At 43.9% G+C, this 25,707-nt stretch overlaps 1 protein-coding gene across 4 annotated transcripts in view; it reads left to right on the top strand.

Moving 5' to 3' along the window:
- The window catches only part of LOC129810541 (inactive N-acetylated-alpha-linked acidic dipeptidase-like protein 2), a 354,237-nt gene that overhangs the window by 121,867 nt on the left and 206,663 nt on the right, over positions 1 to 25,707 (top strand). For all 4 annotated transcript variants that reach the window (XM_055861117.1, XM_055861115.1, XM_055861118.1 and 1 more), the window contains one exon: positions 8,108 to 8,609. In XM_055861117.1, coding sequence (XP_055717092.1) covers positions 8,119 to 8,609 — 491 coding nt within the window. In that variant the 5' untranslated portion in view covers positions 8,108 to 8,118. The remainder of the gene's footprint in view (positions 1 to 8,107; positions 8,610 to 25,707) is intronic.

The raw sequence follows: 25,707 nt of genomic DNA, 5'->3' as shown, positions 1-25,707 counted from the left end.
TGTACAAGAACTACTACACTCAGCTCCACAAAAATTTGAAATACAATTAAATGCTTGAGCGTGGTGTACACACAATACCAATAATAATACCAGAAAGTCCAACCTATGAGTTGATTTGAAGGTAAGACTTTCTTCTGATTTCAGAGCAGAAAACAGGCTCAGATCTGAGGAAATGGATGTGGTGCATGTTATTGTTTCTTGTCTAGCATTCTTAGACATGGCCCCATCTACTGTACATTGAGATTTAATGCAGAGATCCATAAAGTTGAATTATTTGGGCCACACCCTGGGGATGGCATATTTTATTCATGAGCACTATAAAAATAAAGCTTTTCTCTGGTGGCCCAGGCCAGTAACATATTCTGAGAGCTGGGCCAGATGCTGGTTCTAAATGGATAGTACTGTAGCAAAACAGCACAGCAGCCATGCTTCCTTATTCCTCCGGGCTAGTGCAGCGTTAGTTCCAGCCACTGTTGGCCCACAGTAGTTCTTGACCAAGCATATACTTACTACACTTACAATTGGCATTTGTGTCTGTCCATGAAATAGAGTATGCTACTGTTTATTTGGCAACAGCATTGGCATTGTGTGTTGCTTATGTTGTGCAGCGAGTTGTAGGTATTCCATGGCAATAATTTGCTTAAGTTTTTCTTGTCACCTTTCTCCAGTTTCTTTGCCCTTCTCTGAAATGTTCAACAGCTAAACTGATCGACAGCTGGCTTCATGTTTTGTAACTACGGCAACTGACAAGGTCATGTCAGATGAGATGATGGGTAGGCAGGACTGTGCTGGGAAATATTTACTCTCTCTTTTTTTGTCCTCTCTCTTTCTCCCACCCTCTCCCTCTCTCACCCACTCACATGCCCACGCACAATAACCTACTCCACACACGGACACACACACACACACACACACACATTTCTCTTTTACTATAATGAACAAAAATATAAATGCACCATGCAACAATTTCTAGGATTTTACTGAGTTACAGTTCATTTAAAGAAATCAGTCAATTGAAATAAATTAGTTAGACCCTAATGTATGGATTTCACATGACTGGGAATAAAGGTATGCATATGTTGGTCACAGATACCTTTAATGAAAGGTTGGGATGACTATCAGAAAACCAGTCAGTATCTGGTGTAACCACCATTTGCCTCATGTTGCACATACACATCTACTTCTCATAGAGTTGATCAGGCTGTTGATTGTGGCCTGTGGAATATTGTTGCACTCCTCTTCAATGGCTGTGTGAAGTCCCCAGCACAAGGTGCACCTGTGTAATGATCATACTGTTAATCAACTTCTTAATATGCCACAGCTGTCAGGTGGATGGATTATCTTGGCAAAGAAGAAATGCTCACAAACAGGAATGTAAACAAATGTGTGTACAATATTTGATGGGAAATAAGCTTTTTGTGCATATGGAACATTTCTGAGCTCTTTTATTTCTGCTCATGAAACATGGGACCAACACTTTACATGTTGCGTTTATATTTTTGTTCAGTATTTCATCAGTATTGGAACATATGGAAATGATATGAATAAATAATAAGGTTACAGATACAGGCATTCAAGAAAAGTCTTGGACTTTTCTTTCAATCTCTCTGTCAATGGCATCTAAGGGTTGAAAGTTAAAGAAGAGGGTTACCCTCAGTATCCCAATGTTATTCTCCCCGCTCCAACACTGATCCACAAACAGATTTGTATTCCATTGTGTGCCCTGAAGGTTAACCATAGAGTGCTATCAGGGCATTATAAGAACTATAGTTACTAAGAATACTGCACATATACAATATATTCTGTATACACTTAGAGTTGTTCTTTTTTGTATAACTTGAACAGGAATAGATGAGTAGATAAACAGTTAATTTCAGTATTAATGCTAGAAAGTCCATGGTAAGGCCAGTGTGATGCCATTTGAATGTGTTGTCAGAAGACTAACAGACACAGTTAGTTGTGATGTCTTCATGCCTGCCCTAGGAAATTAGGTGATCGATCACGTGTTGGCAGCTATTGTACATTCACCATATTATCAGTTGTCTCATTTGATTTCAGTCAAAATGACAAATCAAATCAACGTTTATTTGTCACGTGCGCCGAATACAGCAGGTGTAGACCTTACAGTGAAATGCTTACTTACAGGCCTTAACCAACAGTGTGATTTTTAAGTAAAGAATAGGTATTAGGTGAACAATAGATAAGTAAAGAGATAAAAACAACAGTAAAAAGACAGTGAAAAACAGTAGCGAGGCTAAATACAGTAGCGAGGCTATATACAGGCACCGGTTAGTCAGGGTAATTGAGGTAGTATGTACACGTAGGTATGGTTAAAGTGACTATGCATCAAATCAAATTAAACTTTGTTTGTTACATGCGCCGAATACAACAAGTGTAGACTTTACCGTGATGCTTACTTACAAGCCCTTAACCAACAGTGCAGTTCGAGAAGAAGAAAATATAGGCTAAAAGTAGGCTAAAATAAAAAGTAATAATAAAAAGTAACACAATAAGAATAACAATAATGAGTCTATATACTGGGGGCACCGGTACCGAGTCAGTGTGCAGGGGTACAGGCTAGTTGAGGTAATCTGTACACGTAGGTGGGGCGAAGTGACTATGCATAGGTATCAAACAAACAGCGAGTAGCAGCAGTGTACAAGAGGGGGGGTCTATGTAAATTGTCCAGTGGCGATGTTTATGAATTGTTCAGCAGTCTAATGGCTTGGGGGTAGAAGCTGTTGAGGAGCCTTTTGGTCCTAGACTTGGCGCCCCGGTACCCCTTGCCGTGCAGTAGCAGAGAAAACAGTCTATAACTTGGGTAACTGGAGTCTCTGACAATTTCATGGGCTTTCCTCTGACACCGCCTATTATATACAGTAGGTCCTGAATGGCAGGAAGCTTGGCCCAAGTGATGTACTGGGCCGTTCGCACTACCCTCTGTAGCGCCTTTACAGTCAGATGCCGAGCAGGCGATGATGCAATGGTCAGGATGCTCTCGATGGTGCAGCTGTAGAACCTTTTGAGGATCTGGGGGCCCATGCCATATCTTTTCAGTCTCCTAAAGGGGAAAAGGTTTCACGACTGTCTTGGTATGTTTGGACCATGATAGTTCGTTGGTGATGTGGATACCAAGGAACTTGAAACTCTCGATCCGCTCCACTACATCCCGTCGATGTTAATGAGGGCCTGTACAGCCCGCCTTTTCCTATAGTCCACGATCAGCTCCTTTGTCTTGCTCACATTGAGGGAGAGGTTGTTGTCCTGGCACCACACTGCCAGGTCTCTGATCTCCTCCCTATAGGCCGTCTCATCGTTGTCGGTGATCAGGCCTACCACGGTTGCGTCGTCAGCAAACTTATTGATGGTGTTGGAGTCGTGTTTGGCCACGCAGTCGTGGGTGAACAGGGAATACAGGAGGGGACTAAGTACACACCCCTGAGTTAAGGAGCAGTGTGGCAGACGTGTCGTTGCCTACTCTTACCACCTGAGGGCGGCCCGTCAGGAAGTCCAGGATCCAGTTGCAAAGGGAGGTGTTTAGTCCCAGAGTCCTTAGCTTAGTGATGAGCTTTGAGGGCATTATGGTTTTGAACGCTGAGCTGTAGTCGATGAACAACATTCTCACATAGATGTTCCTTTTGTTCAGGTGAGAAAGGGCGGTGTGGATTGTGATTGAGACTGCATCATCTGTGGATCTGTTGGGGCGGTATGCAAATTGGAGTAGGTCTAGGGTGTCCGGGAGGATGCTGTTGATGTGAGCCATGACCAGCCTTTCAAAGCACTTCATGGCTACCGATGTGAGTGCCACTGGGCGGTAATCATTTAGGCAGGTTACCTTCCCTTCCTTGGGCACAGGGACTATGGTGGTCTGCTTGAAAAATGTAGGTATTACAGATTCGGTCAGGGAGAGGTTGAAAATGTCAGTGAAGACACTTGACAGTTGGATTACGTTCCGGTAATCCGTCTGGGCCAGCGGCTTTGTGAATATTGACCTGTTTAAAGGTTTTGTTCACATCGGCTACCGAAAGCGTCATCACACAGTCATCCAGAACAGCTGGTGCTTTCGTGCATGCTTCAGTGTTGTATGCCTCGAAGCGAGCATAAAAGGTATTTAGCTCATCTGGTAGGCTCCCGTCACTGGGCAGCTCACATCTGGGTTTCCCTTTGTAGTTTTCAAGCCCTGCCACACCCAACGAGCGTCAGAGCCGGTGTAGTAGCATTCAATCTTAATCCTGTATTGATGCTTTGCTTGTTTGATGGTTTGTCTGAGGGCATAAAAGGATTTCTTATAAGCGTCCTGATTAGTCTCCCGCTCCTTGAAAGCGGCAGCTCTAGCCTTTAGCTCGATGCGGATGTTGCCTATAATCCATGGTTTCTGGTTGGGATATGTACATACAAGATCGAGTCCTCGAGCTGACAAGTTAAAAATCTGTCGTTCTGCCCCTAAACAAGGCAGTTAACCAGTGTCACTGTTCCTAGGCCGTCATTGAAAAAAGGAATAGGTTTTTAACTGACTTGCCTAGTTAAATAAAGGTAAAATAAAATAGATACAAATATACAGTCACTGTGGGGATGATGTCATCGATGCACTTATGCATATATGATAAACAGAGAGTAGCAGTAGTGTAAAAGAGGGGTTGGCGGGTGGTGGGTGGCAGGACACAATGCAGATAGTCCGGGTAGCCAATATGCAGGGGCACCGGTTAGTCGGGCTAATTGAGGTAGTATGTACACGAATGTATAGTTGAAGTGACTATTCATATATGATAAACAGAGAGTAGCAGCAGCGTAAAAGAGGGGTTGGGGGGGACCATGCTAATAGTCCGGGTATCCATTTGATTACTTGTTCAGGAGTCTTATGGCTTGGGGGGTAAAATCTGTTGAGAAGCCTTTTGGTCCTAGACTTGGCGCTCCGGTACTGCTTGCCATACGGTAGTAGAGAGAACATTCTATGACTGGGGTGGCTGGGGTCTTTGACAATTTTTAGGGCCTTCCTCTGACACCGCAAGTGATGTACTGGGCCGTACGTACCACCCTCGTAGTGCCTTGCGGTCGGAGGCCGAGCAGTTGTCTTACCAGGCAGTGATGCAACCAGTCAGGATGCTCTCGATGTTGCAGCTGTAGAACCTTTGAGGATCTCAGGACCCATGCCAAATCTTTTTGGTTTCCTGAGGGGGAATCTGCTTTTTTGTGCCCTCTTCACAACTGTCTTGGTGTGTTTGGACCATTCTAGTTTGTTGGTGATGTCGACTCCAAGGAACGTGAAGCTCTCAACCTGCTCCACTACAGCCCCGTCGATGAGAATTGGGGCGTGCTCGGTCCTCTTTTTCCTGTAGTCCACAATCATCTCCTTTGTCTTGAATATGTTGAGGGATAGGTTGTTATCTCTTGGCAAATAGTGTGGTCTACAGTTTATCATAAGCACTCTACTTCAGGCGAGCAAAATCTAGAGACTTCCTTAGATTTCGTTCACCAGCTGTTGTTTACAAATATTCACAGACCTCCCCTTCCCCCCCTCGTCTTACCAGAGTGTGCTGTTCTATCTTGCCGGTGCAGCGTATATCCCACTAGCTGAATATCCATGTCATCATTCAGCCACGATTCCGTGAAACATAAGATATTACATTTTCTGATGTCCCGTTGGTAGGATATTCATGATCGTACCTTGTCTAGTTTATTGTCCAATGATTGCACGTTGGCAAGTAATATTGGTGGTAACGGTAGCTTTCCCACTCGCCGTCTGCGGATCCTTACGAGGCACCCCGCTCTGTGTCCTCTGTACCTGCATCTCTTTCTCTTGCCAATGATGGGGATTTCGGCCTTGTCTGGTGTCTGAAGTACATCCTGTGCGTTCTACTTGTTGAAGAAAAAATCTTTGTCTAATCTGAGTTGAGTGATCGCTGTCCTGATATCCAGAAGCTCTTTTTTGCCATAAGATACGCTGGCAGAAACATTATGTACAAAATAAGTTACAAATAACGCAAAACCCCCCCACAATTGCACAATTGCACAATAATTGCACAAATGGTTAGGCGCCTGTAAAACTGCTGCCATTTCTTCCGGTGCAATTTTACAAAAATGACTGCAATTCATAGTTCATAGATCATACATACACACAAAAAAGGTCTCTAGGTTAAAAGGTCTCTAGGTTCGATTACTTGTTGGTTATTACTGCATTGTCGGAACTAGAAGCACAAGCATTTCGCTACACTCGCATTAACATCTGCTAACCATGTGTATGTGACAAATACATTTTGATTTGATTTGATTTAAAGGGGTTATTCGGCTCTTCTCATAAGACAACCCTTTTTGGTTCCAGGTAGATCCCTTTTGGGTTTTATGTAGAACCCTTTATGTAGAACCTTTATGTAGAACCTTTATGTAGAGCCGAAGAACCCTTTTAGGTTCTAGATAACACCTTTTTTTCTAATAAGGGTGTATGAATAAAAGGTAGCAATAGCAACTTGATTTGCAGGTCTTTAGCAGGTTGGTTATGTACTGTACGTCTCTTAAAATTTTAACAAGAACCAGCAATACCAGGGCACCTAATAAAACACAAAATAAAATACTCATGCTCAAGAACGTGGCTTTATTTTTACTGATACTTAATAAAATGCTAAGCATGCATTTGATATACCTTACCATGTGAGGTCTCAGTCTGGCATCCGTCATGGAAAAGTCAAAGACAGTATTAGAATGGATGGCTTTGTCTGAGAGTTGAAAGGCATTAAATCGCTGGTGTTCCTGTGATTAAATGTCAGCTGTCACTCTGCATGGGAGAGCTGCTGTTTCCCCTCACCACCATATGTACAGTAGACTATGCCAGTCCACATGGGGTAAGGCTGGCTGGGTGGGGAGTGTGTGTGTGTGTGTGTGTGTGTGTGTGTGTGTGTGTGTGTGTGTGTGTGTGTGTGTGTGTGTGTGTGTGTGTGTGTGTGTGTGTGTGTGTGTGTGTGTGTGTGTGTGTGTGTGTGTGTGTGTGCGTGCGTGCGTGCGTGCGTGCGTGCGTGCGTGCGTGCGTGCGTTCTGAACTATTGGTCAACAAGGGTCAGTATTAAAATGAAGTTTGTCCCTTGACAGAGAGGGGATCTTTTATCTGACTCCTTGCAGAAATAATGGACGTTTAGTGGCGCATTGAAGATTGATGTGGGGAAATTCTCAGGCCTATATCTATGCTGCATTCTTACCATCAATCAATCAAATGTATTTATAAAGTCCTTTTTACATCAGCAGATGTCACAAAGTGCTTATATTGAAACCTAGCCTGAAACCCCAAACAGCCACGTGATGTCAGATCCAGGCATGGAACAAGCTTTTCTTCCTCCTCTCCCTGAAACACCCACACAAAATGAAATGACCATTCTGACTGCAAAGTATACAATGTGAAAGGGACCGTATTAAAATTATACTTTTTTTCTTCTCTTTTAGATAAACCTTTCTCTGAAGAAAAGTGTTTCTCAGAGAGATCACTTAGTGTTCTCTTGCTGCTCAGGGTGGTGCAGTATTACTTTCATAGCAACAGATTTCACTCTAATGTCTGTTTAAAGAAAGTCTTTAAAGCAATGTCTTTGAAAGAATAAGTGGCTTTGGTGTGCTTTTGAGTTTCGCGGCAGTTTGGATTTTTTAGTTATTATCGATTGGGCTGCTGTTTGGAGTTTGATAACAGTGTCAGTAAAAGGGACAGTTAAATGTGATGGTATACTAAGACACTGGGATCCATTTTATGAATTTGATCCCACTCAGTCATCTCCCTTAATGATCTGCTTCAGCAGCTGTAGTGAACTTAGCATGCTCTAGTTGGGTTTCGTGGGAATGCTCTTTACTATTTAGTTAGGGCGCTGGAGTTCAACCCCTGGGCCATATAAATACATCACCTTTGAATTGTTATGATGATGAAAGCCCAGGAAACAATGTGTGTGCCATGCCCGTCAGTGGTAATGCAGTGCATAGGTCCAACTGCACAGGCTCTCTCAGTGTAGGTCTGTATGATATACTGAAAGGTTAAGTTCATCAATTTGGTTGATTAGCTGTTAACCAACCACTCATTCAGTGCTCTTGTTAACCTGGGATAATAACAGAGACCTCTGTGTAATCTGTTTGTATCCAGGTCTTGAAGGCATGGCGTACAGGAAGGTGCGTGCGGCCCACAAAGGGTCTCTGGAGCGGGAGGAACTGCAGGCATCCGCCCTGGACCTGGAGTGGGACATGGAAAAGGAGCTACAGGACCCGGGACTAGGACTGGACCGCTTCCAGCTGGAGTGTGTGGAGCATCGGACCGTGGGCAACTCCAACCGTGCTGATCCAGACCCAGACCTGGAGCCCATCCAGCCCTCTGTGTCCGTCTCTCCACACGGTAGGTTTGAGCGGCTGCAGGAGGACCCCAACTACATCTCCCACTTCACCAGGGCTCCACCCAAGGGCCAGCGGAGAAGCAGCTGCAGCCTGGTCAAGTACCTGCTAGCAGGTGTAGGGCTCTTTATCCTGGGGCTACTGATAGGCCACTACGCCCACATCACGGACAAGCCCACCCCTGAACCCCCCACTGACACAGACCTCCTGGAGGAGGTGCTGAAGGACATCACAGCGGAGAAGATCCAGGCTCTGCACAGGTAGGTAGGCCTTTTCACACATACACCAATTACTCCGTGATTCTCTGTTTTGCCTCAATGCCTGCAGATCGTTTAGAGACAGAGTGTATAATATTACAGGTAATGCATCTTCTTAGTGTGGAGGCATTATGCGCAGCTGCAGAACAATAAGTAGCGAGCTGAGAGGATTTGCATGAAAATGACATTCATTTGGAAGTGTTTCTCTGAGAAGGAGGCTCTCCCAGGACATGCAAAGGTGATTTAGAGCACATTGATTGCTGCTGATCTCTCAGCCAATAAACCTGCGGCCCCTTCTGAAAGCTTTTCTCTGTCTGAGTGAAAGTTAGACATTCTTAGGAAGCAGATGTGGGCTTTTCTGTAACAGTCTCTCAGGGACCTGCATCCTTCTAGCAAAGACAGTCTCCCAGCCAAACACTGTAGCACACTGTATCCCCACTAGTGACAAGAAGGCCTTGTTCACTCCATGCCCAGCTGTGTATAGCTGACAGGCGGGGACAGGGCCCAAGCAGGTAGTAATGTTAAATTAAATGCCGACTAACCTCTGGTGGCATGATATTGTTTTGGTGCCAAGGATCATGGAATACATGTATATTTGTGTCAGAAAGATAACTTAGTTTCAACTGAACTGAGACAATCTGACTCCCAAACAGGCTTTACAGTTTTGTGTATTTATTATTTATTTCGTCACATTTATTTTTCAAGTGGCAGGGCCAACAGCAGAGCCCAGATTCTCTTGGAGAAAGACACAATATTGTAACCTCAACTAACATTATGATCATGCATTCAGCCTCCAACTCATAGTTCATACCTTGGATGTTGTTTACCAAAATAATTGCATTATTTACATGTGGGGCACAGAGCTTAGCCGTGGGAAGATGTTTGGGGGTGGGGGCTATATCAGCCCGCTAATATGGGACTAGTAAAGGCCCAGTGCACTACTTTTGTGAAGAAAAATACACTTTTTTTTTTATTCAGGGGGTGCTTCAGCACCTTCAGCACCCCTACTTCCTCCAGCTATGGCACAGAGGGAATCCTGCAATCTCTCTCACATACTGATGCTCTATGGCGAGAGGGGATATTGTGGTAGCTCAGAATGTTTCAAAGATAAAAGAAAATTGTTAAATGAAATGGTTTTATCCTCAGTAATTCTCCCACATTAACTTACGGTATTCTGTACTGCTTGGATGCCTCAGCTCTTTCCACTTTATTTGTGACCACTCGGATTTCTGCAGGATGCTAGTAGACTACAATTAACTTTATTTAGTCAGTGTACTGTGTGCTTGGTGATTGGCTATACCTAAATAGAAGGGTGGTATGATGAACTACGGTATGTAATAGTCTGATGTTTGGGCATTTTCTCCGTTGTGCTCCTGCCAAAAGGCCCATTGTTTTCCCCTGAATAGACTCTTATGCTGAGACGTTGATATTTCTTTGGCTCATTACTGTATGTGTTTGCTTCTTTTACCATTTACACTTCAAAGAAACGTGCAGGCGCATAAACAGTCTCGGTGAAATTGGATTAGCCGAAAATCCCTGGAAGAAGTAAATTTCCCTCTGTTTGTGTCTCTCTAATGCTATTCTTTATCTCCCCGAGACACTCACTCACTAATTATGCCCTGTAATTGATACAGTCCAGCATGTTGGGAGCATTTCTCATCCTCACCAATTGAAATAAATAATCCCAAAGTCAGATTAAGGGTCGTGTCTCCAGGCAGATAAGGAAGGAGGGTTTGTGTAGAAGAAAATAAAAACTGTTTGGACATACTGATTACTGTAACAGAGGAAACATGTTGGCTCTGGAAGACCTAAGAAGATACTGCTAGGGACCTTTGGTCTCCTGGTCAATTCCATCTCCAAATGGAGAGGGAGGCTACAAACTGTCTAGGTTTAGTGTCAAACATGGTTGGCAGCTTTTAAAACAGGCCAGAACACAGTACACATAGCCTGCCCAAATACTGTAGCTACCCACTGGGCACAGACGGTAGTTCAGAGTTTATTCCACGCTGGTTCAACGTAATTTCATTGGAATTATGTGAAAACAATGTTAATTCAACCAGTGTGTGCCCAGTGGGTATGGTCATCATGAAGAATGGCTTTCTACCACCTTTGGGCTAATAAAGATATTGTGTGATCTGGTGTTATGTGTCATTGACCTAGATTGCCCATAACATTGTCAGTTCTTTTTTTATTCCCCATGGAGACAGACCAATTTGAATGAAAAGATGAAGCCAGACTGTTTCTCTGTGTAAATGTAGTCTGATTTGGGTTGGTGCCAAAATGAATGTATATAGACAAACTTACATTAATCATCAACTGGAGCCGTATTAACTCGGCTGGTAGGGTGCCAATCATAAACTCAACAGGAGAAACTTGTGAGTAAGCGCAGCGTTTAAAAATTATGTTGATTCTCTAACAGGTGGAGCAGCCGCAAAACATGACTTTATCTTGATTACAGCTAGAATATGACAAATAAATACAGTAAGAGTCTTATTGTACCACATATTTCTTATCCGCCTTTAACACATTTGGGGTTGTAGTTATAAAAATATAGAACGATGCCCAGAAATGAGACTCACACCTCCATATACCTGTGCACGGGTGTTATGGCTTTTGTAGCTCTGACTAGAATACATCTCTTTCTCTCTTTCCATCCCTCCCTCTTAATGAATCTCTTTCCACTGAGGGGCCTGTGAATGGACTACACCACAAGATAATCTGGGGCTTATATTATGACCTGGTGATAGGACTGGTAACATTCCTTTAATAGAATACCTAGACTTAGTGAGGATATTATGCATTCGTTAACAGACATCTCATTATGATTGAAAGCTTTTGAATAAATAGAACAGAATATTGTGGGAATATAGTGTCATATGGGAATTGAATAATGACCTAATTGGTTGTCAACATGAACCATTGCCAAGTCGGCATACAGCTATTATAGTGTGACACTTAAATCAATAATAGTATGTTTGCTATAGCAAATAATATAGGATGTAAATACAAAACTAAAAGGAGATTTAAATGGAATCATGTTATATGGCCATATACAGTATAGTGTGCATAGTACAGTACTGTATTTCAGCATGCCCAATGTTTTATGTTTCACTTTTTTGTGCTGTAATAATTCTTAGTGTGCTGTAGGTATAAAGGCACAGGGCAAGACCCAGATGCAGACAGGGGAGGCAGATGATTCGAGTCTCTAATATTTATTAGTCCAAGGGGCAGGCAAGAGAATGGTCATGGACAAGCAAAAGATCATAAGGTCAGAGTCCAGGAGGTACAGAGTGGCAGGCAGGCTCGAGGTCAGGGCAGGCAGTATGGTCAGGCAGACGGGTTCAGAGTCAAGGCAGGCAAGGGACAAACCAAGGAGGACTACCAAAAGAGAGATAAGAAAAAGCAGTAGCACGGAAAACCACACTGGTTGACATGACAAGACGAACTGGCAACAGACAAACAGGGAACACCGGAATAAATACCCAGGGACTAATTGTAACGCTTATTCTCCTCCTCTTCGTCCGAAGAGGAGTAGGGATCCGACCAAAATGCAGCGGGTTTTGAAAAAATAATGAATTTATTCAACCACAAAGACGAACACGAAACAACACTTGGAAAAATTACAAAATAACAAAACAAGACAGACCTGAAATAGAGTACTTACATATAACACGAAGAACACACGAACAGGTAATGACTACAAACAAACCGCTACAGTCCCGTGTGGTACGAACATTCAATACAGACACGGAAGACAACCACCCACAAACAAACAGTGTGAACACCCTACCTTTATATGGTTCCCAATCAGAGGAAACGACAAACACCTGTCTCTGATTGAGAACCATATAAGGCTAATTACCAATGGCCTAAACATAGAAACACAAAACATAGAATGCCCACCCCAACTCACGCTCTGACCAACTAAACACATACAAAAATAACAGACAACAGGTCAGGAACGTGACACTAATGGGGAAAACGAGTGACACCTGGAGGTGGGTGGAGACAATCACAAAGACAGGTGAAACAGATCAGGGCGTGACAGTAAGGTATGAGCTGTGTCTGTTTATTGTGTATGTAAGAGAGAGAATGAGATACTGTGTGTGCGTGCCCGCATGCAGCTTCTGCTGAATCTGTACGACCACTGCTCACTCAAGGCTAAGACCCTTTGTTAGGATACAAGATGAGATCGATTGCTGTAGAATGAAATTGATATTCCCGGGGTGTGTGAAACATAATTAATAACGGTGCATTACAATGGCTATCAATAAGCAGGAGACTACCCTAGTCCCACTGTCACTCCCAGGACAACAGGACATCACCTTCTTCTTCTTAAAGAGAAACTACATTTGAGCAGACAGATAGATAATGGTATGTTTGAATGCCATTGTATTTTCTCCTGGCACAGCTCCTACTTCCTGGTGGAGTAGGATGTAAAATGATGTCAAACGGCGTCCATTTGGTGAACATGGAACTTGCATAGCAGTCGTCTGATGGGCGAGGGAGGCAGTGACATGATGAGGCAGGACAGAGATTGTTCAAACTCTCTCCAGCGCAAGAGTGTAGAAAAAATGAGGACTTGAAAGGTATTGTATGCCAAATTGGTGCTCCCAATATTTCAACAAGCACCAGCAATTGCCAACATCTCCCCCAACATTCAGGTCAATTCAGGTCGATTTTTAGAAGCAGTGAAATTTGTTTTTAAAAGAAGAACTTGAAAATCAACTTTGGGAAACAGATTGCTGCTATGGCAACTAGCAGGATGAGCCCTCGCATGCACGACTTTGGCTCAGTCCAACCAAACGTCCACGAGTGTGAAGCCTAGGGTGCTGGTTTGTGAAAAGCAATTAAACTAGGGAGCTCGTCTCTGTGGTGGAAGGGAGCAGTAGGCTACGGGTGTCAGGAGTCAGAACCACGGCCCATCAGCCATACCGGATGGATCCACTGTGAGCCCATGACATTTAAAACAAACAGTGATTAAGCAGGAGATTACCAAAGTGACTCTGGCTGCTGAGGTCATTTTGATCATTAGATCGTTTTGGGTGACACCAAGGTAATGTCTCCCTCCTGCCTCCTGTACGCCACACTCCAACACTGCAGTCGTATTTCACTCTGCCTCCTCTGCCCTACTCCTGAAGCCCAGCCCTTCCTTGCATGACAGCACTCAAATATTTAATAATCTACTGTACCTCAGAATTGGAACAGACAACATTACAGATGGCAATTACTTAACAAAATGTGCAACTTCAATTGGACCTTTAGTATATAGGCTAAACTTCACATAATTGTGCCAGCCATAGTCTCTGACTAGTAATACAATGATATGAAGGTGAAGTTGCATCATGGGAAAGAGGAGGTCATTAAATCTAAGTCTCCGTATGTCCATCTTTGTGATCATAGTCAGACTTGATTGTCCATTGGAAGTCAAAGGTCACCATCACAGTTGTAATCCATCCCAGTGAGTGGAAGTTCAAAAGTTAATGAGTAATAATAATGAGGTGGGTGAACGGCGCCAAACGGTTGGGGATATGTTTTATTGAGACCTCACTCTTCAATATTTTTATAAAGCAGGTCCAAATGCAGCTCAGGTATCACGATGACTGAGTGAATGACAGTTCTAGCTCTACACTGCTGTGTCGGGGTGACACTGCTGGGGTGATTCTTACACATACAGTAGCAGACGTTGGACACATTTTTTATTCTTCTCCATTTTAGCTGCACCATTTACTGGTCGTATTTTTACAGTGCCAAGGCCGCCATGCTTTAGAATGACCATTCGTGATTCACCGTAAACAATTGAAATCAAATTACAAAGTTCTGAATATTTTGGTGATGAATGCACTTATTCTTATTACAAAACATCAAATACTAGATTTGAATATTTGTATTCAAATCATATGTACCATCTGTTTGAATACTCTTTAATTGCGATGGGCATTGAGTGATATGTTTTCAAACTGAACATTTGCCATATTTTCCAATTTATATTTTCTTTAATCTTCTTCTCCTCTTTTCTACTACAGCTACTGTCTCTCTCTGTCAGTTGACATCCATAAAGTCTGTTAAGGGAGGCTGTCCTGACAATGTTTTTTACAAAAAGGGATGACTTGATTGCTGTTATTTCCTGTGGCAGTCAATGCCCCTGTCAGTCAAAATGGTGTAATTGTCATGTTCAACACACTCAGTGCATCAATAGATGATGACGTCAATGGTTTTAACTTCCATTTTTATTATAACCCTCTTTTCCTTTTAAGTGTTAAAAAGGGTTTGGATGAAGTTCTTGTTAATGAAACAAATTATCTGATTTCAGAGGACTGCCAGTGCTGTCTCCCCTTCTCTGTGGTAGGAAATCATGTAGACGGTGGTCAGGTTAGTGACCAATTTTACTGCTGCTTGCTCACCCTGTGACTGTAGTGATTGAGGGTCAGTGGGATGTCTCTGTTTTTTGTTATCATCTTGCTTGCCCTCTTCTGTACCCTGTCCAGTGCAGCTTGCTGCTTCTTTGTGCAGACTACCAGCAACACACTGGTGTAACAGTTTAACTTTTGTCCGTCCCCTCACCCCGACCCGGGCGCGAACCAGGGACCCTCTGCACACATCAATAACAGTCACCCACGAAGCATCGTTACCCATCGCTCCACAAAAGCCGCGGCCCTTGCAGAGCAAGGGGAACCACTACTTCAAGGTCTCAAAGCGAGTGACGTAACCGATTGAAACGCTATTAGCGCGCACCACCGCTAACTAGCTTGCCATTTCACATCGGTTACACTGGCATACTCCAGGCATGGTTGGATCAGAGTGGTGTAGATATCCACAAGTCACAGCCTGGTACTGTAAATGTGTGCTTGGTACTGTACATTTTTTGTGCTTGTTACAACTGGAACAGCCTGTCTACCCAAGATTAGTGGAGCATGTTTGGAGAAGCAGATTCTTAGATCAATGGACTTCTTTCCATTAAGAAAATGTTGTTGTCTGCCGCCCATTCCTCTTAGCTTAATTGTTTTATCAACAGAGAGGTGCACCCTACCCAGCAAGCCTTAACAGACCGCTCTGCCACTATATTCTCCTAAGTTCTTTCTGTTAGGTGCCCTTCCACTCAACTACATGGCTATATCCCAAAGGGGAGATAGTTGACATGCAGAAGTATTATACAGGGAATAATGAGGTAGTTTCACTAGAGGGCACTGTCTCAAATATATTGTAGGAATACATCTTTGAACAAGTGCCATTGACAATTCATCCATTTGCATTTACCATCTTAACATAAATAATTAGGTGGGTTCTTAATTTTGTCCTTTTTATGTTTTTTGCATATCCCAATTCCCCTGAGACACCCTCGGAGAGTGGGGTCATGGCCAGGGATCAGCCATTAATGAAGGCGACCCTGGAGCAATTGGGGTTAAGTGCCTTGCTCAAGGGCACATCAACAGATGTTTCACCTAGTCAGCTCAGGGATTCGAACCAGAAAATTTTCAGTTATTGGCCCAACGCTCTTAACCGCTAGGCATTACATATACAGTAGTTACCCAGACATAATGCCTAAGGGAATACCTGATAATCGTATGCCAGATGTGAAGTAACAGGTTGATTACCATACAGAATAATTTGTGCTGCCAGTGTTGAATTTCCTCTCAGACATGCTTTATTGAATCATACACTCTTTGCTATATTAGAATGAAAAACAGCACCCAACATGCCGAGGTAAACGATGACAATGCTTTGAGTTTTATATAGTGAGTGACTAGCAGGGAACAGGCTGCTCAGCATGGCAGCGCTCACCGTGCATGTTTGGTTTATTTTTCAGCACTGTCGGATAATAGTCAATAGGCCTCTGTAGTCAATGGGCCTCTGGACAGTTACTGTGAGTGACAAGCATTGTCTCAATGAACAACTCCACTGCACTGTGGGTAAATTGTCTAATCCTTTCGTGGCCTAACTGTAGAGGCCAGGAGATAGAGCCAGGAAAGGAAAGGGAAAGGGGCATACTAGAGGTTCTCGCTGTTTCACTGCAGGGCCATGGTCTGAATGGACTTCCTAGAATACAGTACAGTATGTGCAGGTTGTACTCCCCCCATCTAAAGAGCCTTGTACTGCAGCTGTGCTGTGGCAGGGAGAGCGGCGTTGGAGCTGAACCCTGAGCGCCATCAGGCGTCCTGAGTTTGTGTGCATAAACACAAAGCTCTTTAGATAAGAATTGAGGCCCTGGCCTTCTATGGCTAATCGTGAGCTGAAGTCAGCCTTGAAGAAGCAGACAAGGTGCTGTCATCAGGATCTGTTTTATCCTCCTGTGAACACACTCTGAGAGCAAGGCCCTGTGCTATTTAGAGACAGCATGTTAATAAAACATCATACTGTTCATTGAAGTTGAAAGGCGCCTCGACCCCATTTTAAGTTGAAATGCCTTAAAAGCCCCATTATACATTCTTATACATTCCTGGTACAAAGGATGAAGTACAGTGCCAGGCTTTGATTTGTTATTGTTGCAGGGTCTTAGAACTAATTCTGAAGCTGCATTGAGTTGTTAATATCACTGTTTGTTTACTTGACTTGTTTATTTGGTGAGGTGAGGCTCTGTGATAATACTATGATGAAATGAGTTGTCAAGAGTTTCTGTACACTGTTCCGTAGAACAGATTTAGGATATGTGTTGTTTTATTCATGACTATAGCCTAAAGAGCTAAGCATTATGTTTAGGAACTATACTGGGAACAGAGGACCCACCTCATGCTCTGTGCCAAAGCCAGTTGAGAGAGATCTCACATGGGGCTTTTTGAAGTGAACTTGCCTTCAGGGCCAGGGAGATTGATAATAATTGCCAGACACATCGTGGCAGGTAATTATTTTCCTGTTTTATCCAGCCAGGATGAGGACATTTCATATGCTTTCTAGAAACTACTGCTGTTGTTTATATACTGTAACATCAATAGGGTCGCAGCTGTAAAAAAGTTTTTGTAAAGGGATTTGAATTTTTGGGGATTGTGAATTATGAAATTGAGCCTGAAGTTATATTTTTCTGTTTTAATAACAGCCTTTTTTTGTTTTCTTCAATAATTTACATCGCCTTGCATGTGTGTCTCTGCTTATGCAAATGTACGAAGTCCATATCTGATTGAAGCCCATTAAGGTCCTGCAGACATAGCTGCTCCTCTGAGCACACTGCATTCAGACACACATACTCTGTTGAGTAGAGGGAGTAGGCCATCTGGTTCCTGCCTTTTAGAACAGTGAGCTTCCACACCACCAATAACAGGTACAATAGTGTGTGTGTGTGTGTGTGTGTGTGTGTGTGTGTGTGTGTGTGTGTGTGTGTGTGTGTGTGTGTGTGTGTGTGTGTGTGTGTGTGTGTGTGTGTGTGTGTGTGTGTGTGTGTGTGTGTGTGTGTGTGTGTGTGTGTGTGTGTGTGTGTGTGTCAGACACAGTCCCTAACATATTTGTGTGGAAACAGCATTACAAAATGTCCCACAATACACTCTAAACAAGACCCTCTTCATACATTGGGTGTTGAGGTAAATGCTGTCCTCTTTTCAATGTAGCCCATTGCCTACAGATATGATCATATCTTTCCCTTCATCACATAGTCACAGTGCTGTGATGTTTTTGCCACAGGCCTCTGCCACATATCAGCTGCAAATGTTCCTCCTTGCTGCTTTTTCTTTTATCTTCACCACATGAACTGAGTGCCAGTGATTTGGAGCAGAGTGAGAGCGGTGCATGTGTGCCGTGGAGAGCGGTGCATGTGTCCCCTCTCTGTCAAGGTGGCAGTGACACACGGTTGTCTCACTCAGGCCATTCCATTTGGGACAGCACCGGGGACATTTGCCTTCAGATGTCACCTTGGCTCAGATGTGAGCTTTTGGCCTGGGTTTAGTAGGCTTGTTGCTGCCAGGCAATGTTCACACACACACCCACCCTACACACACACACACACACACACACACACACCCACCCTACACACGCACACACACATTCTCTCTTCTTTCTCCCTGGTTCTCCTCCCTTCCTTCATCCCTCTCTCTTCTCTCCCCACCTGGAGACCTGTCCTCCCCTGTAACCCTGAGTTTTAATTGCCTCCCTTACATGATGATTAATCCACCAGACCACTCCAGCAGTCTCCCCCAGGACTCTGGCCACTCTAGGACCTTTCATCCCTATGTACTGGAATGCACTAATGTGTAAAAACTATTTAAGGCGTCTGCATAAAACGAAAAGTTCCCGTTTGACTTCATTGTAGTTGGATACAGTAGATTAAACTCTAAAATATATGTATTTGTTGAAATTCAGTTTGTCATGGATACTCCTTTGCGTTCAGATGTCACGTCAAATTCAGAGCTCTCTAGTCCCCTATTTTCTGTCAGATTTTGTTTTAGAGGCCTTGGGTGGTTTGTAGATTAATGAAAAGCAAGGAATTCTTTAAATGAATTTCTGTCTGGCACAATACAATGTACAAGTCATGATCAATGGGAGAAGCCTTGACTCGCTCGAGACGGGTGACATTAACAGTCCAGGAGACGCTTCTCTTTCTGCAGGTGGTTTGTCATTTTGAACTCATTCTCAGTGTGTGAGCAGATGTCTTGAATAAAAAAAGTCTTTAGAATCCCCACAGGAAACAATGGTGGTTATGCCAGCTCTGTCTATAGCATCATTTGAGCGTTCTCATTGGAGCCCAGCAGGTCAAATAAAAGGGAAATTATGTTCAGCCAACCTGAGCCGAACAAACATATATATTTTGTATTTTAGCACAGGAGCTATGTTGGCGGCACAAAACACATCCTGTTTGGTGTTGTTAAAGTCATTGACATTTCAACTGTGATAACTAATCTACCGGATTTCATTTTATTGTGTTATTTTCCTCCTTCCTCCGTGTAAGCCAGGTCAGGTAATGACAACAGAGGATGACTCACATGGACAGATCAGTGTGATTGTTATGCTTATGTGAGCGTGAGTGTTAGCCTCAGACTGAGAGCCCAATGGAGAGACCCTGGACCGGGGGGGGGGGGGGGGGGTGTAGCTGTGTGTGCAATCTGTTGTTAGTCTGCAGCTAGGGAATGGCCGTCCTCTCACCTGGCTCCTGCTGCCTGCTTGGGCCACACCATGCCCCCACCCCCCACCAAAGATGCTTCATTCTCCCTTTGCCAGGTTTTGGTAAAAATGCTTTCTGTCCCGATAATCATATTTCACCTCTGTGAAGGGGAGCTGGTTAGCGTTAAAGACCTTACTTGACGACGACGCAGCGAGAAAGGAATGTGTTAGAAAGTGATAAGGAGGGCCCATCTAATACAGGGGAGTGCATTTCCCCCGACAACCTCCTTACCTTGGTGCTAATCTCTCCCACTATTTGATGTTTACACTGTGTGTAGAGCCTCCATCTCCCGGTTCCATGGGCTAATAGTTTAGTCCTAATCCCCCTTTGCATTAGCATTGATCCCCAAATAAAATCCCTATTTAGTGCACATCCTAGAGTCCCCAGTACACCCAGGTTTAGAAAACGCTACAGTCAGTGGGTAGTGAAGGTACTTACAGTTGTGCTGCACAGTGAAGGAATGGTGGGGGCGGATAACTAAGTATGCTGAGTGGAGGAGGCTGCTCTCTATGGAGCAGAGCAGAGCAGGGCTGTGTGGTGTGTGTATGAGAAAAGGCATGGCTTGTCACTTACTCAGATGCATTGCTCCAGTAAGGCTGTGTGTTTACTGCCGGTGTTGTGCCGAAAAGCTCCCCCCTGCCAGAATTCTCCCACCACCTTCGCGTGAACGCGCACACACTCAATTCTTCATTGCTGCAACTTGCTTGCTAATTGAGATTTCTGATCAAGTTAGGCTGCGTTTCAATTTATTTTTTATGTTGGTTTGATCGCGGGGAAGGCACTAGTAATGTCTGCAGTTTTCGGTTTGGCTATTTGTTTCAAGTGTATTCATCTATAAATAAATCTCTTTGACAAAATTTGTCATCTCTCCCATGTTTTATTTGACTAGTAGTTGTTCTGAAATGTTTATTGCTTGCCTACATTTTACTCCCTCCTGCATGTTTAATACATGTATAACACACATACATTAATTATTCATTTTGGTTGCCTATCCTGAGGTGAAGTTTGTTCTATAGAAAGTATTTGACTTTAGCCACAAAATGAAGGAAATTAGAAGGGGTGGGGAGGCCATTTTCTTGCTTGCCGAAATTCTCTCCCCCCTTCTATCTTGGGACTGCAACGCCTGATACACTTCAGAATCATTTTGGTAGCTTATGTTGACCAGTAGTGTGTGCCACAGAAAGCAAAATTAGAGTATAAAGAAACACAAACATTTATTTTAGAAACATTTTGTAATGTTGAAGAAAATAAAGGTAATACACAAATATTATCACACAATAACACAAAAACATCACAGAAAGTTAAGTTTGCTAACAAACATTAAATAAGGAATACACATTTTGATCTTTGCATAATAAGATATAAATTACAATAAATCAAATATAAAAATACAATAAATACCATAAACAAATATTGGAAAGCTGCATCAGCTCGACTGAACATTTATTCCACTTTTTATGGAAAGTTTTCCGGGTGATACCGTTGCCTGGAACTCAAGTCCAACCTAGTTCTGACAGGCAGCGCAGACATAATCCTCCAATGATGGGATGCTTTTCATACAGGACTGGTGGAACCATCGTGTACAGCGGTCACAACCAATCTGAAATGTATAATGTTAATGTATTTAAAATATTAAATACATTTTCTTGAATTACAATTATTTCATTATCAGACAAAGAGGATGATACTACCTCTAGAAATATTACTGCTTATACAAATTTGTACTCCTTAAAATGTGCCTTTAGAAGTGAACAAGCAATTACCCAGTTAGTGTCTTCCTCATTATTGTCCACCTCCCCACATAAGTGGCACAGTTGGCTCAGGTCATCTAGCAAAACATAATGTCAAGTAGTCTATACATCTTTACATGTATTTTCCTGAGCAAATAGGGAACAGGGAACAAGGGAATAGTTTAGGTTTCTTGTAACAAAATTATTTAAATACATATGTTTAAGTGGCCATCTAGTCAGAAGTTGGATCAAAGATAACCTTGAAATATCTATATAAATGTTGTTTTTTTATCTACAATTATATTAAATTAGAAATTGAACATACCAGTGTTTTGGAGGAGAGGGATATCTTGGTCCGTATTTGAAAAGACAATCGATTCCTCCTTAAGAACACATTCAGCAAACTGGGGGAAATAATTGATGGGCATTTCAGTTTTCCCCAACAAAATTACGTTACACTTAAGATTATAATTCGGAAGTTTACAACGACACAGCTATAATATAATTTGACAGTTCTGTTTGTCCTTTTAGTCAGTATACTTTCAGTAGGTTAATTGTACATTACTTATACTCTCATACTTACTTTCAAGGCAAAGACCCCACAAGAAGTAACATCTAGTTGGCATGGGTGAGGAAGGGTACCACACGCCCATCTGGAGATATTACACCCCTTCTCTCTCAGGAATGATCTGAACATATATGTTAATAAAAGTACAGCAGTTTGAAACACTTTATCGATTACAATATGGAGAAAATGGCCTTGCCGAATCCCTCCTCCCCTTCTAAATATCCTTAATTTTGTGGCTAGACTCAAATACCTTCTGTGGCACACACTTCTGGTCAACATAAGCGACCAAAATGATTCTGAAGTGTGCCAGTCGAATAAGATATGGGAGAGATTACGAATTTTGGCAAAGAGATTTATTTATAGACTAATACACTTGAAACAAATAGCCAACCGAAAACTGCAGACATTACTAGTGCCTCCACAGCGATCAAACCGACCTAAAAAATAAAATGAAACGCAGCCTAACGTGATCAGTAATCTCATCTAGCATGTCGCAGCAATGAAGAATTGAGTGAGTGTGCGTTCACGCGAAATGGGGGGGGAATTCTGGCGGGGGGGTGCTATTCGGTACAACACCTGTTCCCTCAAGGCAAAGCACACAGGGCTGCAGTGCCTCCACTATCAGTCATCCAACCCCGCAAACACCCCCGTCCCAACTACGATACGCCCACAAACCCACAGCGGCACCCACAGTCCATTTTAGTGCAAGGGACGTGCTTTGCATCAAGGGTAGCCACATGTCCCAAATTGTACTGGAAATTCTGACTCTTTGTCCCGCAACAAAACAGTTATGTCCCGCATTTTACCAATGAATTCAAACACCACCAATTTAGAAAAAAAGTTTGATTTGTCCCTTACTTCAGTCAGACATTCCAACCTATCTTGCAATCATGTTGCGCTTATGAACAGATATATAGCCTATAATAAGTATATGTTCGTCTACTGGTGATGTTAAACACTTCTCCAAACGTTGCTGAGATCTGATATTCTGAGCAGCGAAAGACGAGATATGGGCCAATGTCATAGCCCTATCATCAGCCAATCATTTTTCTCAAATCCGTTCGGGGTAAAATCCAGCTAAACTTGGAGACGACAGTTGCATAACTACTTACGAAAACCATGCATCTGACGAAGAGCTACAAAATTAAGTAAATAGGCGTTAGACCAAAATAATTTTGTCAAATTTGAGAGGCTCTCCATCCTCATTAGCTGCTCATTCAACATATTTGCTGCTACTCCATGCCGTTTTAAAAGTCTCCCTAACTCTTTTACATTCCCTGTCAGAGACCAACCAGAAAGGTTTCCTTGGCCAAATATTCCCAGATTTTCATAACACAGCCACATATGTGGTCTCTCGTTTAAGCATCAACAAATGCTGCTTCAATTAGCTCTCCATGGTCAATCCGACGTCTGCAGAGTCAGAGCATTCATACTTCTTTGCTTCTTGCCACTTGTAGTGGTTCAGGTCTAATCTCTAGCCATCCAGCTAATTAAAAGCAACTAGCTAAACGAAAAGCCAATACCTTAACTCTTCTGAGATGTTGGAGTCTATTTGTGGTGCTTAACATAGGAGCACAGCCAAGATAGCATGAAGTAAAAAGGCTGTATCGTTTTTCCACCAGCATCTCCATCCCGAATCTCCCCATTGCCCCCCAGCAAAATTAGCCTAAACTACCAGACAAAAGTTTTAGAACACCTACTCTTTGAAGGCTTTTTCTTTATTTTACAATTTTCTACATTGTAGAATAATAGTGAAGACATCAAAACTATGAAATAACACATATGGAATCATGTAGTAACCAAAAAAAGTGTTAAACAAATCCAAATATATTTTATACTTGAGATTCTTCAAACAGCCACTCCTTGCCTTGATGACAGCTTTTCACACTCTTGACATTCTCTCATCCAGCTTCATGAGGTAGTCACCTGGAATGCATTTAAATTAACAGGTGAGCCATCTGAAAAGTACATTTGTGGAATTTCTTTCCTTCTTAATGCATTTGAGCCAATCAGTTGTGTGGTGACAAGGTAGGGGGGTATACAGAAGATATTCCTATTTGGTAAAAGACCAAGTCCACATTATGGCAAGAACAGCTCAAATAAGCAAAGAGAAACGACCGTCCATCATTACTATGACATGAAGGTGTCATGATCGTCGTAAGAAGCGGTCTTTGAATACATTCTTCTATGAAGAATGTATTCTTCTATTTAATGAAGAACACTTACACAAAAAACAACGAAACGAATAAGACGAACGTGACCACTATAATAAACACTGTGCAAACATACAACATAACATAGACAATAACCCACAACCCGCAATACAAAACAGGCTACCTAAATATGGTTCCCAATCAGAGACAACACAAAACACCTGTCTCTGATTGAGAACCATATCAGGCCAAACACATAGAAATAGACAAACCAGACATACAACATAGAATGCCCACTCAGTTCACACCCTGACCAAACAAACATAAAACATACAAAGCAAACTATGGTCAGGGCGTGACAGTAACCCCCCCCCCCCCCCCCCTCCCTCAAGGTGCGGACTCCGGCCGCAAACCTAAACCTATAGGGGAGGGTCTGGGTGGGCATCTGTCCGCGGTGGCGGCTCCGGCACGGGACGTGGACCCCACTCCACCATAGTCATAACCCGCTTTGGTGGCGCCTCTGGAGCAGGGACCCTTGCAGCGAGTCCCGGACTGAAGACCATCGTAGAGGGCGCCACTGGACGGAGGGGCAGCTCAGGACTGAGGGGCAGCTCAGGACTGAGGGGCAGCTCAGGACTGAGGGGTAGCTCAGGACTGAGGGGCAGCTCAGGACTGAGGAGTAGCTCAGGACTGAGGGGCAGCTCCGGACTGACAGGCAGCTCCGGACTGACAGGCAGCTCCGGACTGAGGGGTAGCTCCGGACTGAGGGGTAGCTCCGGACTGAGGGGTAGCTCCGGACTGAGGGGTAGTTCCGGACTGAGGGGTAGCTCCGGACTGAGGGGTAGCTCCGGACTGAGGGGTAGCTCAGGACTGAGGGGCAGCTCCGGACTGAAAGGCAGCTCCGGACTGGCGGGCGGCTCTGGCGGCTCCTGACTGGCGGGTGGTTCTGGCGGCTCCTGACTGGCGGGCGGCTCTGGCGGCTCCTGACTGGCGGGCGGCTCTGGCGGCTCCTGACTGGCGGGCGGCTCCTGGCTGGCGGGCCGCTCTGGCGGCTCCTGACTGGCGGGCGGCTCTAGCGGCTCAGGACAGACGGGCGGTTCTGACGGCTCTGGACAGACGGGAAGCTCAGGCGGCGCTGGACAGTCGGGCAGCTCAGGCGGCGCTGGACAGACTGGCAGCTCAGGCGTGCCGAGGCGCACTGTAGGCCTGGTGCGTGGTGCCGGTACTGGTGGTACCGGGCTGGGGGCACGCACCTCAAGGCTAGTGCGGGGCACAGGCACAGGACGCACTGGGCTGTGCAGGCATACGGGAGACACAGTGCGCAACGCCGGCACAGGATATCCTGGCCCGAGGAGACCCACTGGCTGTCTGGAGAGCAGGGCTGGCACCATCTTCCCTGGCTGGATCCTCACCCTAGCTCGGCAGATGCGGGGAGCTGGGATGTAGCGCACCGGGCTAAGCACGCGTACTGGAGACACTGTGCGTTCTACCGCATAACACTGTGCCTGACCAGTACGACGCTCTCTCTCTCCATAGTAAGCCCTGGGAGTTGGTGCAGGTCTCCTCC

The sequence above is a fragment of the Salvelinus fontinalis genome, chromosome 14 (assembly GCF_029448725.1).
Source record: "Salvelinus fontinalis isolate EN_2023a chromosome 14, ASM2944872v1, whole genome shotgun sequence".
NCBI lineage: Eukaryota > Metazoa > Chordata > Actinopteri > Salmoniformes > Salmonidae > Salvelinus > Salvelinus fontinalis.
Note: the sequence above shows the minus strand (reverse complement) of the source record. Positions and strands in the feature narration are given on the sequence as shown.